General features: G+C 38.3%; 1 protein-coding gene and 1 long non-coding RNA gene across 4 annotated transcripts in view; one reads left to right on the top strand and one right to left on the bottom strand.

The window, feature by feature from the left end:
- LOC124804740 (succinate dehydrogenase assembly factor 4, mitochondrial-like) overlaps positions 1 to 1,240 on the bottom strand; it is a 34,233-nt gene extending 32,993 nt beyond the window's left edge. For 2 of the 3 annotated variants that reach the window (XM_047265035.1, XM_047265036.1), the window contains exon 1: positions 1,088 to 1,240. In XM_047265035.1, coding sequence (XP_047120991.1) covers positions 1,088 to 1,199 — 112 coding nt within the window. In that variant the 5' untranslated portion in view covers positions 1,200 to 1,240. Of the gene's footprint in view, positions 1 to 574; positions 736 to 1,087 lie in introns of those variants that run through there. The other variant, XM_047265037.1, reaches the window with a different exon arrangement.
- A 5,273-nt stretch (positions 1,241 to 6,513) lies between these two features.
- LOC124805006 lies at positions 6,514 to 10,368 on the top strand. Its single transcript, XR_007017389.1, has 4 exons — positions 6,514 to 6,605; positions 6,699 to 7,639; positions 7,775 to 7,926; positions 9,989 to 10,368. It is a non-coding gene; the product is annotated as an uncharacterized LOC124805006 (long non-coding RNA).
- Positions 10,369 to 15,115: the final 4,747 nt, after the last annotated feature.

The raw sequence follows: 15,115 nt of genomic DNA on the forward strand, positions 1-15,115 counted from the left end.
TCACAGTATGAACGTACTCTGCACATTTTGTGTCTATACATACTTTTTTTGTGATGTATAAACATTGTACGAGTTTCTCATTACAGAATTAGGAATACTATGACAATATGTATATTCTGCTCTATGATCTTCCCACATCCCACATTCACTACTACACGAAACAGTAAGGTGTAGTACAGTAGTGTTTTTGACACGGTACTGTGGGAGTGGTGATGCCTTTATTAATCATTACATGGGAGTTTTATGAGACTCTGGAAACCAAGTGAGAGTATATTGTCAAGACACAGATTTACTTTCTGTAAGCAACTGAAGACAAACCAGTGTTATCCATTTGTGTGCTGTGTATACATTGTCTGGGATAGCCTGCTTACTGCCAATTAACTTTATCCATCACGCTATAATCACCAGTGCCAACAACTATTGTACTGTTCTATGTATACTGTGCTGTGTAATTAACCTGTCGTATTGACTCACGAGATCCAAGAATCAAAACATCCCAACCTCAATTACGTATGACCACATTTCATATAATTATTCTCCAAAATATTGTGAATTAATTTGCAATTTAAGTTACCCATCGACTTAATCTTGTTGTGGGGCAATCCTCTCTTTGTCAGTTAAATCGCCGTCTTTTTTCAGCAGCATCAAATTCCAGAATGCTAAGCCTGGGTAGAGTGCTATCAAATAATTGAGTTATCTGTAGCCCAGACAGAAAAGATTTGCGAGATGGTAGCTGAGGTACTGTAAACTTTTAACTGTCAACTCAATGTGCGTAATGAGTTCTAATTGGTTGTAGTACATTCAAATAAATGAGGTAACCAATACCTGTGCGGGATGTGATGTGCAAAGCATTTAAATTGGTTATCAAAAAAGTTTTCCTAGGCAACTTCCCCACGAGTTCGGGCGGTATTTGCACATTACTTATATGGGGCAAACTGGTTTTGCAAAATTACATATTCTTTCTCATTGATTTACTGGCAATTACATCACACATTTTTATTCCGTTTCGAAACTCGTATTACTTCCTGTGCCTGGTATATTATTTTCATAAAAAAATAATGCGATAAGCAGCTCAATTATAACGTACTGTTGGTCCGTAAGCCAGCTGCTACAACAAAAACGTTCGTCTGCTGAAACAGAAAAACATTCACCCTGAGCGCCATTCTCTTAATCACAGCGGTCAGCGAAGTTACATTCATACATTACATCAACCATTGTTTCATAGATCATGAATACGACATCTCGTAATGATGTGGAACGTGTCACTGTACATAAGTTTTCTTTACTCAAAATAATTAATTTTTAATCCTTTTTTTTAATTTTATTTGTTTTTTCACAGTTACTACTTCAGTTCATATCTAAGGATTCATCTATTGAGTAGGAGTAGTTGTCATTCAGAAATTCCTTTAATTTGCTTTTCAATGTCGGTTGGCTAAGTGTCAGACTTTTCATACTACTTGGCAAATGCAGGCGTCTAAAGCTAGCGAAATGAGGGATGCTCAACTACAGGTCCGTATGAGCAGTTGCCAGCGGACTCGTGCGCATGCGCAAAGCTGAATTTGTGTATGAGCAGCGCTTTCTCCCGCTTTCTGGCTACTCGAAGTAGGGCTGTTTGGTGTACGAGCAGTGGCAGCAAGCTGCCAGACGCTACCCGGAAAAATGTTTCTGGCGCAGCCAAGCTGCCAGAATCGCGCATGCGCAGAGCTGTGAGAGTTGTAGTGGGGGCAGACTCCACGTGCGTGCGTGTTCACTGTCCATTCCATACTCCATTCTAGTGATGGGCTAAACTGCGATTTTCCGATATCAGTGATTTCTGTGAATGCTACTTTTCAGTATCTGTTATTCTTAACTGTGATTTGTCGCAGTTAAGAGTCGCAGTTAAGGAACCTAAGTCGCGTATCCCTCCGCCACTGCTATTTCTGCTACTTCCGCGATTTCTGCGACTTCTGCTACTTCTGCGATTTCTGCTACTTCTGTGATTTCTGTGACTTCTGCTACTTCTGCTATTTCTGTGACTCCTGCGATTTCTGCGACGTACCACCGTATGAAAAAGTTACATCTGTCCACACAGAAAATTGCATCTCAACAAACCTGTCATTGGTTAAGTATGTTTTACGTTTATTCTTCCGTTGGCTTTAATTTTGTATTAAAGAAACAACTGTGAAAATATTAATAGTGTAATTAATATGTAAGTAGCCGCACAGTACCGTAATAGTTCGTGTTTAGAAAATGAATTCTAACATATTGTTATGTTCATAGGTACCTGAACTACATTTCAGTCACTCAGTAAAGTGATAATTCAAAATATCATTGTCAACAGATCTGAAGAAATTGCCAGTCTTTAGACCGTTTTCGTCAGACGAGAGGTTAGTTTCTAAGCGTTTTGATGGACTTAATTACTTCAGTGAGATCGTTCTTGCGAATGTGATATAGCAAATATTAGCAAATGTGATATAGCAAATATTAGCAATCTACTCTGTCAATTATACTGCTAGTAATTAGTGGCAGCAAAAATTGTTTAATAGTCCTTGTGTTTTTGCAGACGCAGTTCTGACTGATTACTGGTTGCTGTACATATCTATCCACATCAAGGCTGTTGAGAGAGACTCGTGAAGATTCAAGACAGCTCTTAGAGGATTTGCAGTTTAAAAGTGAAATAATTATGAAATAAGTGTGTGACTGATTAAAGTGTTTTATTGAAGTTGTTGTGCGATTTTAAAGGAATAATAAATGTTAAATACATTGAGTGAATAATAAAAATCTCATTTTCCACATGTTAAGCCGTCCTATACCCGTAATTTTCCGCCACATATTTATTGGTAGACACTTGTTGGAGAGTGACATGTCGCCCCCCCTCTTTCTCCACAATCTTGGTGTGACACTGACCTGTAACATATCCCGAAGTCTACAATATGCGTTTTGAGGCTGTTGATATGAAAGTGGGAAGTATAGATCTTCCAGTTAAATCAGGAATAGCTTAAGTGCATTACGTGAAAGTGACACAGGAAAAGCTTACTTATGTAGGTGGTAGTAGTGTCGGCAAAAAGTTCTTGTGTGTGAAGTTGCCATGTAGAACACCAGGTGTAAAACTTTTCTCCCGAGTCTTGAACTGTGTCTGAACAAAAGTGAGGCATTCATATGACTGTTTTCATTTCTGTACATTTATACAGATGTCTGAGTTCTGCTGTGTTAACATTGCAAAGTCCTGTAGGCATGTGGAGTATTAACCAAAACTGTCATATTGGAAGCAGAATCAAACTCATTTGTTACGTTACTTGATATTTTCAGGAGAAAAAGGCAATGTTGCTTCTTATTAATATAATACATTCAGAGTCACAGCTGTGATTGACCAACCATAACTGACGCTGAATGTGCATGTCGTCATATAATATGAAGGGCTTATTTCAATAGTGGTACAAGTCCATTACCTACACTTTTCTGTCTATAATGCTTCTGAAATTAGTGATCCAAACAAACATAAATAAAGGTTCATCTCTAGCAAGAAGCCATATGCTTGAATATTTCTGGTATCTCAACTGCAGATTTTTCAGCACTCATTTAACTTTACGACTCTATATCTCAAAATTAACAAAAATGGACTTGTACCACTATTGAAATAAGCCCTTCATATGCACACACAGCACATCGATCTCGTGAGGCACAAGGCTCTCATAACGAAGTACGTAGGTCGGTCAACAGATGACACTAGGAAAAGTATGTTAACTGCGCTTTTTAGTTGCTACTTGCGACTCTTAGTTGCGATTTGTCACAGAAATCGCAGTTTGACTCGGTAGCGAATAGCGTAGTATGAACTTTGCTCAACAGATGGCAGTGCTAACTGCGCTTTTTAGTTGCTACTTGCGACTCTTAGTTGCGACTTGTCACGGAAATCGCAGTTAAGGTACGTTGTCCAAGACGCGACGCACACTAGCGACTGCGACGGGTCGCTACGTGACGTCAGAAGTTGCCTGCTGGCGCATGCGCAGTTCGAGTTTGGGATGCGACGCGCGACTGTTGCGGCAGCTGCCGCAGCACTGCACCAGTGAGCAGTGTTGCGACGGAAGTCGCACGACACAAAAACGTACGGCTGTCAGAAAGATGTCGAGCCAGTCAAGGAAAACTGAAATGAGCCACTCACACGATGTGATGCTCTGTGAGCTGGTCTCGCAACATCCTTGCCTTTACGATTTGAAGAATCCTAAATATAGAGACACTATGTTCAGAGACAGAATTTGGGAAGAAATTGGTGCACAGTTGAAACTGGCAGATGAGTGAAATATATAATATTTTCCCATTAATGCAAATTTTTCAGGCCTGCTACGAAAATCAGTATAATCCATGCAGATGTAGAATTAGAATGATGAAAATGAACTTGAAGGTCAATTTTCGCATTACTCATTTTTGTGACGATAAAAATTGAAAACGGCAAGTACATTATAAAATGAACAATCTAAAGTACAACGAGAAAGTTACATTCTACAATACCTTCACTTTGAAAGTAAACGGTAGATTGGTGTCTTGATGATACCTTCTAGTTGTGAAAAACCACCACCAGATTGTTGTACAGCTTTCTGTAATCAATAGATGTTCGTTTTTGAGGAAGGCGTTTCTCAACAGATTGCGCAAACAGTATGCTGCAATAAGTAATTTGTCACATTCACTTCAATTCATTGGTAGAAGATGCTGCTCAAAAAACTTGTGGCAAAAGTGCACTACTGTTTTACAAGGCCCTTCTGATCTGACACAGTTCACAATTGAAATTCGTCTTTTGTAAATCCTGGAGTCATCTTTTGAGTGCAGCTTGGCAAGATTAAATGTTCATGTCATCCATAACGATGTATGCTGTGAGAATATAAGAATATGGAAGTTCATTTGGATGGGAATTAAGATTCAGTCGGCTATGAAAGTTGCCTTAGCTTGTTCCAAAAGTTTCTGCATGGGAGAAACTGACAAGTATAATTTGGGGAAATTTTGTGAACAAGCACGGACATTATTTCTTCCACATTTCTGCCAGTGTATGCTGTAGACGTTCAGAATCAAAATTCTAGAGATGTTTAAGGTGTAACCCTATCTCGTTGTCAAAAACTTGAAACAATGCAATGACGCTAGCGTGCGCTTATTGTTAATAAACTTATCTTTCATTGGAATTTTAGGTGAAATGTGCAAAAACAGATGGAGGAATATTCGGGACTCGTATCAGAGAAATAAACGAGAAAGAAAGCTTGGAACAGGTTCAGATGCCTCAGCAAAACCAAGAAAATGGGTTCTGCTTGATCAATTGGCTTTAAGAAACCTACATTTCGTGGCATTTTAAATGAAATTGTCAAGAGCATATGGAGAAATATTAGTAACTCATACCGGAGAAATATGACATAAAATGGTTTCATTAGGTCCAAATGTGTCAGCGAAACAAAACATGCATTCTCTATTGTGTGATGACCACACGATTCTCGTTGCGCGTCGACAGAACTGGCGGCTAGTCGCGACGCTCCCGTAGATATATGAGCCCAAATCTCGGAAACGGAGATCGATATCATTCTGATCTCAACTTTAAAAATAATTTCGATATGTTAGCTTCTTTTCATCGCAACGATGTATGACCTAACGTGAACCATACGTAAACTAGCCAGCGACCACATTTTTCACTGTACACAATTCAAATTTTATGCAGTAGGTTACTTGTAAATTAAGTATCGGGATAACTGTGACGAATATCGGAAAAATAGACACCTCATTATCAAGCTGTGATGTGAAACTGTAAGATACGCAAACATCAATTTTTTGTGCCTTTTACTTTCCTCACAATTGATAGAGAAGTAATATACAGCGAAAAAAACACGCAAAACCGGAAGAGATACTTTTCAATTTTTTAAAGTAAAAGGAGAATCTGTATCGAAAAACTAACTCTGGGAGCCGATGTAACTTTGTTGCATTAACATACAGTATTTTTTACAGCAATAAAATCGGAATTCTTATTTTTCTTATGTATTTGAATCCGCCGCCGCCGACCGGAGCTTGGGAAACAGCGACGACTCCAGTCGTGTTGCGGCCGTGCCGCCGTCTGCCAGGGTGGGAAAAGAGGAGGGGGCAGCGTCGCAGTCGCAGCCAACTGTCGCGTCTTGCACAACGTAACTTTAGACTCCATAGCGTACCGCAGAGATGGACGTAGTACGAACTTTGGCCAACAGATGCCACTGTTAACCGCGCTTTGTAGTTGCTACTTGCGACTTGTCAGGGAAATCGCAGTTAGACTCCATAGCGTACCGCAGAGATGGACGTAGTACGAACTTCGGCCAACAGATGCCACTGTTAACCGCGCTTTTTAGTTGCTACTTGCGATTCTTAGTTGCGACTTGTCACTGAAATCGCAGAAAGCAGTGCTAAATTCGACCAATAGATGGCTCACGTCTTAACTGTGACTGAAATCGCAGTTAGATTCTGTAAAGTTGCTACTGTGATATCTGTGACTTCTCAGTCACTGCGATTTCTAACAGATACGCGATTTCCTGCCCACCACTACTCCATTCCCTTGTAGGCTTGCAGCAAGCTATTGTGGCGATAGGTCTGCTCTCTGGCTGTTACGCTTCATCATCGTGAATTGTAAGGTAAGCATTTTATTTATTCTCATATGAAGTCACCTTTACTAGGAGTGTGAAGGACTTGGTTGAAACGTGAAATTTGATACTGTTTTATTCCAGATGTCCAGCGAATCTGAGACAGATTTTCTGTGGAGCGACGAGGAGCTGGAAATGTTACAACCTCAAAAAAAGACAGAGGATTGAAAATTATGTGGAGGATGTGGTGCCACAATATGACAGGGAATTTGTAGAGCATTTTCGGGTGCGGCGTCACGTGGCAGATGACCTTTGCGAAAGGTTTAGGAATTCCAGATTCTACAATTATCAGGCAGGGGGAAATGGGAAACTGCTCCCACTGCAGCATATATTGATCTTTTTGTGGTTCACGGGCCACGAAGCTGCAGGTTTCAGGGATGTAGCAGATTTAACATTTGTATTTCTTCTCTGCGATGCGTTATTCAGAGAGTTACAAACTTTATTAGTGGTTTGGGAAGAGAGGTTATAAAGTGGCCGTCCGCCGAAGAAAGAGCAGAGATTGAGGCTCATTGCCTGGTGCGATTGGGGCAATCGACGATTCCCACATTAGGATTGATAGACCTCAGAAAGATCCCCAGTCCTATATGAATACGAAGAATTATTTTTCTATTCAGCTTCAAGTAGTTTGTGATCAAAATCGACGGATTAGGGACTTATTCGTCGGCTATCCGGGCTCTGTACACGACGGGAGGGTTTTCAGGACGTCCACACTCTACCACACACTCGAAGAAAAGTGTGGAGATTTTCATATTCTGGGTGACAGTGCCTATCCCTGCACCAGAAATTTATTAACACCCTTTAGAAATACAGGGAATTTGTCCAGAGTGCAATGTGAATTCAATAGGGCACAGTCAAAAAAAACAGGTGCGTTGTGGAACATTGCTTTGGCATGTTGAAGCAGCGTTTCAGACAGTTGTATCATCTGAAATTGAGGAGTGCTAGAGAGATGGCGCACTTCATCCGGGCGTGCTGTGTGCTACACAATCTCGCCGTGGAAGATAACTTGGAGTTAGAAGATAACGAAGGTACATACAGCAATAACTGTATCATTTCATTGTTTTACTACATTTTCAATAATTTTGTAAACGCTACCGACATAAGCTGAATATACAAATAACTTCTAATTCTTTTGTGTGTATTTACGTATATGATCCTCACAGGTGAAGAAGACGATGCACCGGCTGAAGAACGAGTAGTCGGCTTCTACAACAGGGATGACAGAAGTGGCATTGCAAAGAGAAATATGATTGCAGCACAGTTGCAAATGTAAAAGCAGCACCAGATGCCCCATCACCAACATATTACAACAAATGTAAGTGAAACCATATCGGATAAAATTATACCTTCAGATTAACAGCTTTAGTTACTACAAATTTGACGGTTTGATGTTCAGTGTCTAAGAATTTCATTCATTCATTCTTTATTGATAAACAAATTTTGTGTTCAGAGAGTACTACATGATATGGCAAAAGTCATACTTCTGAAGCATTTAAAAAATACACAACACCAAATAAATACACCTACACTTACACAACTGTATGGGAATTATAGATTACAGGATACAGTATTAGTACATTCAAAAGTTGTTTGAAATTAAGGTCAAAAAGGCCTAATTAAAATGTGTGTATAAATTTAAAATCAAATTCAGTACAGATAAGCATTACACAATGTATACAGTAGTTATGATTTGCTGGATAAATATAAGTACATACAAATAGATCAACTTTGACAGTTGTTTAGGCCATATTGAAATTTACATTTTGAAGGTAAATTATAGTAGAGAAAGATAAGTGTGCAAATATATTACATAAAAAAAATAGCATTCAAAATAGTCGTGTTACAAAAACAGTATTTTAATAATATTGACAAGCCTTATTTTAAAATGTGTTGGGTTTTTATGTTTAGTGGTAGATGATAATAAAGTTTAATCCCCATACATTTTACACTATCAGCTATATGCTGAAAGGAAAGGGTAAACTGTGTCAGCAAGTATTTCCCTCTAGTGTCTTGCTGGTGGTAGTCCAGATTCTGCTTCAGGCTGCCAATATTTAGCTTGGTAAAGCTTAGTATCTCCAATCTATACTGGCATGGAAGTGGAAGAATATCTAGTTTTTGGAATACTTGTTTACATGAGTCTCCCTGCTTTTTAAATAACACCATCCTGACAGCTTTATTTTGGAGCTTAAATATTTTATTGGACTCAGAACTGTGGCCACAGAATATGAGGCCATATGTTAGGATTTAGTGCAAGAGCATGGTAAACTGATGTTAGGATATTTATACTCATCAGTTCCCTGACTGACAAAAGCATAACACATACTTTACTGAGGTAGCAGTACATTTGATTTTTTAATGTAGACCATATTAGTTTTTGAGCTTTAATTGCATTTGTTTCTTGCCAAGTGAGATTGGTCGGTAATTTGACAGCATTTCTGTGTCTTGTGGAGAGGTATAACTTCAGCATACTTAAGCCAGCCCGGGAATGTTCCTGTAATAAGTGATTGATTACACAAATAACTTTAGATATGACTAAGCTCACATGAACACTCGTTTATTAACTTTGTTGATGTGTTATTGTAACCACTAGAATGGTTTGATTTCAAGGACGTTGATTCTATTTCTTTGGGTGAAGTGTAAATTTCATTTCACTGAGATTGCTTGTGTACACTGGTCTCAGATATTCCATTGTTTATCAGGGTTTCATTTACTTTTTGAGCTACTTGTTCCTCCTCATTTCTCGTCCTACCTGTCTCTGATTTAACTGTATCCCATATTGTTTTTATTTTATTGCTGGATGTATTTATCTTCTTCTCATAATGCTGGTGTTTAGATTTCTGGATAACCTTCTTCAATGTTTTGCAGTAAATTTTGTAATGAGCTGTAAGGCTAATAACCCATTTACTACTGGTTTTGTAATGTGGCTTACTTGCCTAGAATTGGCTATAAATATATTGTCAGTGGCTGTCTTAGCACATTTGTATACCCTAGTTGGGAAATTTACAGTAGAAATTAAATTGAATGTCAATGTAACTGATTTCAGTGTTTTTCAGGACATGTGTATTAAAATCACCAGCAACCACTAGTTCTTTGAGTTTTTTAGATGTGTGATCATTAGCTACAATGTTAGGAAGAGTGCCTGGGACTCACACTAGGACATGTCACCCATAAACTAACTTACATGACTAATTACACAATGTTATGGATTTACATTTACTCACACCAAAATTAGTTGATGCAGTAGTTGTTTGAGTTTATTATAAATGATTTTACGAACCACATATGCCGTATTGTGTTAATCATTTCTTCAAATTGCATGCTTTGTCCTGTTTCCTTACTAAAGTCATGAGCTCAACATCTTGTCATGCAAATGATAGGGTGTTGGCTCATTGTTTTTACAGGTTGAAGCTGAGGGCATCAGATGTCGCGTCTGTGAAGAGCAACGGAGGAGTAGTGATTATAAACTGTAATTTTGAACTGTGCATTTGGTGATTATAGTTTCAGTGTAATTGTGACTTGTCTTTGTGTTTGTAGTTAAGTTGTAATTGGGAACTGTGCATTTGAGTATATTATAAATTTTAATTGTATATTGTAACATCCCACCCTCCTCTGCCATCCTGATCTGGGTCTTCCATGGTTTCGCCAGATAGTGTCAGGCGAATGCCAGGATGGGTCCCTAAGTCCATGGCAGTTGTTCCAGTACCCTTTGTATGCTTATTTATAATATTGGAACAATTAAAGTGTTAAAAAAATGAAACTCAGCTTTTTTAATTCCTGTCATTTACCACCACTCAGTGACCTCATTTTATGCTTATAATCAGTATATTTTACAAATCAGTGTTAAATGCCTATTTGCATTTGTTTTCCTGGTTTGACAATCAGTTAAACATTTTCTCAAAAGTAGTGTGCAACTTGTTTGGACCATACAAGGAGTGTAACTGATTAGACAGCAACTTGTACCAAACCAAACTCTAGATACCACACCTGCTAAATGACAAACATTCGCACTTGAATGAAAATGAATTAAGGAGTCAAGGTAACTCATAGTATTACACATGTAAAGCATATTAACAAGAGAACTTTTCTGGCTTTTGGACAAATTATTTTTCAGAGCTATAGTGTCTATGTACTCACGTAATGCTGCAAAAACTGACCGAAATAAGTAAAAATAGCTGGTAACAGTATCAAGTCCATGCACGGTTACAGCAGAACTTATTGGACATGTAGTCTTCAAGAGAAACAGGTCAATGCCATTTGCTGAGTCAAAGCATTCCACGCAGTAACGTGTGTGGACTGTATGTTAATTTTTCAAGTCTGTCTTTCTTTTGAGGAATGAAATGGATCTCTGCACAGCAGCCATACTCTTGCTTTCATGGGGTGAATTATGCTGAGGTCCAGAAGTGTAGGTGACTCGGGCAGTTTGCAAGGGAAAGAGCAAATGATGTTGCGTTTGGATGTGCAGATTAACTGTCATAATAAGAACAATGTCTGCCTCTGCTTCAACTTTACAATAAACTACTATATAGTAGGTCATTCCATTAATTTCAGAACCTTTTCCTGCTTGTCTATCACAGATTTCACTGAAATTTTATTGAACATTCACACGTCTCCCATGAACACTGATAAAGTTTAACATTTGTCGCAGCAATAATGACAGATACAGCCGCTCGCTTTACTCCATGTGCAGAGTGAATGTAAATTTCTGGTGAATTTGAGATGTAACCCTGGGCAAAATTTTGTTGATGAAATGAAATTAGGCCATCTTGTATCACTTTATGCATTCTCATAAGAACAATAATGAAAAGAATTTTACAAATCATATTCAGCCAGAAAATTGTAGGCAAAATTGCCCAGAAAATTTCAGAGTTTGGCTTTTTTTATATATATATCTCAGGGACTAAAGGTATGATGAACATGAAACTTGGTATGTAATCCAATAACACAAGGTTGTCAGGTATAAAGTTTTGTTTTTGTACCACTTTCCAGTATGGAATAAATTAAATGGAAAGTAGATTTGGTAAGTAGGTGGAAAAATGTGGTCTTTTTGACCTGATTTTGCAAAAGAACTGTTCTATTACTCTTTCCAAACTGGACTCGTTAAAACACCATTGTTTTAAAAAAAAAAAAGACCAAAAAAGTTTTTGCTTACCCAATGTGAGCTATCAATGCTAAATAATTTGAATCATGAACATGCAAATTGTGGCAAGGAAGAAATATAAACTTTGAATTTTTACATCTCATAGAGTAAACACGTGCTGATCATGAAACTTTTAACATCCAATAGATCAGAATCAGGATGATTTGGGATACAAAATTTCAGTTACTTTTGTCTAATGATGTACAAATTCATCCACAAGATGATGATCTTTATGAAATGATTAAAATGGGATACATTCCACACATCATTTATAAATACAATTTTCTATTAAAGTGTCAAAACTAATGTCCTTCTAACCAATGTCTTTTAAGCCCCCCCTGCCCCCAGACAGTGGGATTAATTTTCATCCAGGCCTAATACTGCTCCGTAAATTGAGGCAAAGTAGCCAGAAAAACCATGCTGCGAATCAAGTTTTATCTTTGGCTTCTTATAGCTTACTGATTAAAGTAATCATAAAACATGAAACTTTAGACTCAACAACTTTGCAATGTAGGGTTACCCAGTATAAAATATCATTCACATACTTCTTTTGAAATTTCTAAAACATCAGTTCAAACTTGATGTTGTGGTCTTCAGTCCAGAGAAGGGTTTGATGCAGCTCTCCATGCTACTCTACCCTGTGCAAGCTTCTTCATCTCCCAATATGTACTGCAGCCTACATCCTTCTGAATCTGTTTGGTGTATTCATCTCTTGGTCTCCCTCTACAATTTTTACCCTCCATGCTGCCCTCCAATACTAAATTGGTGATCGCTTGATGCCTCAGAACATGTCCTACCAACTGATCCCTTCTTCTTGTCAAGTTGTGCCACAAGCTCCTCTTCTCCCCAATCCTATTCAATACTTCCTCATTAGTTACGTGATCTACCCATCTAATCTTCAGCATTCTTCTGTAGCACCACATTTCAAAGTCTTCTCTTCTTGTCAAAACTATTTATCGTCCATGTTTCACTTCCATACATGGCTACACTCCATACAAATACTTTCACAAACGACTTCCTGACATTTAAATCTATACTCGATGTTAACAAATTTCTCTTCTTCATAAACGCTTTCCTTGCCATTGCCAGTCTACATTTTATATCCTCTCTACTTCGACCATTATCAGTTACTTTGCTCCCTAAATAGCAAAACTCCTTTACTACTTTAAGTGTCTCATTTCCTAATCTAATTCCCTCAGCATAGCCTGACTTAATTCGACTACATTCCATTATCCTCGTTTTGCTTTTGTTGATGTTCATCTTATACCCTCCTTTCAAGACACTGTCCATTCCGTTCAGCTGCTCTTCCAAGTCCTTTGCTGTCTCTGACAGAACTACAATGTCATTGGCGAACCTTAAAGTTTTTATTTCTTCTCCATGGATTTTAATACCTACTCCGAATTTTTCTTTTGTTTCCTTTACTGCTTCCTCAATATACAGATTGAATAACACGGGGAGAGGCTACACCCCTGTCTCACTCCCTTTCCAACCACTGCTTCCCTTTCATGTCCCTCGACTCTTATAACTTCCACCTGGTTTCTTTACAAATTGTAAAAAGCCTTTCGCTCCCTGTATTTTACCCCTGCCACCTTCACAATTTGAAAGAGATTATTCCAGTCAACATTGTCAAAACCTTTCTCTATGTCTACAAATGCTAGGAACGTAGGTTTGGCTTTTCTTAATCTAGCTTCTAAGATAAGTCGTAGGGTCAGTATTGCCTCACGTGTTCCCATATTTCTACAGAATCCAAACTGATCTTCCTTACCAGTTTTTCCATTTGTTGTCTGTACAGAATTCGCGTCAGTATTTTGCAGCCGTGACTTATTAAACTGACAGTTTGGTAATTTTCACATCTGTCAACACCTGATTTCCTTGGGATTGGATTTATTATATTCTTCTAGACGTCTGAGGATATTTCGCCTGTCTCATACATTTTGTTCACCAGATGGTAGAGTTTTGTCAGGACTGGCTCTCCCAAGGCTGTCAGTAGTTCTAATGGAATGTTGTCTACTCCTGTGACCTTGTTTCGACTTAGGTCTTTCAGTGCTCTATCAATGTCTTCACGCAGTATCTTATCTCCCATTTCATCTTCATCTACATTCTCTTCCATTTCCATAATATTGTCCTCAAGAACATCGCCCTTGTATAGTCCCTCTATATAGTCCTTCCACCTTTCTGCTTTCCCTTCTTTGCTTAGAACTGGGTTTCCATCTGAGCTCTTGATATTCATACAAGTGGTTCTCTTTTCTCCAAAGGTCTCCTTAATTTTCCTGTAGGCAGTAGCTATCTTACCTGTCGATCTCATTTTTGAGACGTTTGTATTCCTTTTTGCCTGCTTCATTTACTGCATTTTTATATTTTCTCCTTTCATCAATGAAATTCAATATTTCTTCTGTCACCCGAGGATTTCTACTAGCCCTCGTCTTTTTACCTATTTGATAATCTGCTGCCTTCACCACTTCATCCCTCAAAGCTATCCATTCTTCTTCTACCGTTAATCTTTCCCCCATTCTTGTCAATTGTTCCTTTATGCTCTTCCTGAAACTCTCTACAACCTCTGGTTTAGTCGGTTTATCCAGGTCCCATCTCCTCAAATCCCACCTTTTTGTAGTTTCTTGAGTTTTAATCTACAGTTTATAACCATTAGATTGTGGTCAGAGTCCACATCTGCCCCTGGAAATGTCTTACAATTTAAAACCTGGTTCCTAAATCTCTGTCTTACCATTATATAATCTATCTGATATCTTCTAGTATCTCCAGGCTTCTTCCATGTATACAACCTTCTTTCATGAATTTTGAACCAAGTGTTAGCTGTGATTAAGTTATGCTCTGCGCAAAATTCTACCAGGCGGCTTCGTCTTTCAATTCTTAGCCCCAATCCATATTCACGTACTATGTTTCCTTCTCTCCCTTTTCCTACTCTCGAATTCCAATCACCCATGACTATAGTTCAAACTTAATTTTTCTAAAAATTAAAATAAGTCACATTCAACTTGCTTTTAGAAAATTATGGACAAATTTGAGGGAATGAACCCAAATAACAGGCTAGATTTCAACAACCTGTTGACCATGTTCTGCTGTGTCTCATTGACGAGTGATATCTCACTGTATTGCATTGGTCCATGATGACATTGTTTAGAGATAATGCCGTGATCATATCTCACATGCTGTCTACCATGGAAATGGCTGAAGTAAATAATCAGTAGTCTTCAGACAATGAACAGAGGATTTCAGGTACTCAGCAAATGGTTTTGTAAATAGGCAGGTACCATACGGCTTTGGAACCTAAATTAAGAAAGCAGATTACAGGCTTGGGAATGTGGATGAAGAAACACACCCATGGCTGGTACTGCACAGCTATTGGGCA

The sequence above is a fragment of the Schistocerca piceifrons genome, chromosome 7 (genome assembly GCF_021461385.2).
Source record: "Schistocerca piceifrons isolate TAMUIC-IGC-003096 chromosome 7, iqSchPice1.1, whole genome shotgun sequence".
NCBI classification, from domain to species: domain Eukaryota; kingdom Metazoa; phylum Arthropoda; class Insecta; order Orthoptera; family Acrididae; genus Schistocerca; species Schistocerca piceifrons.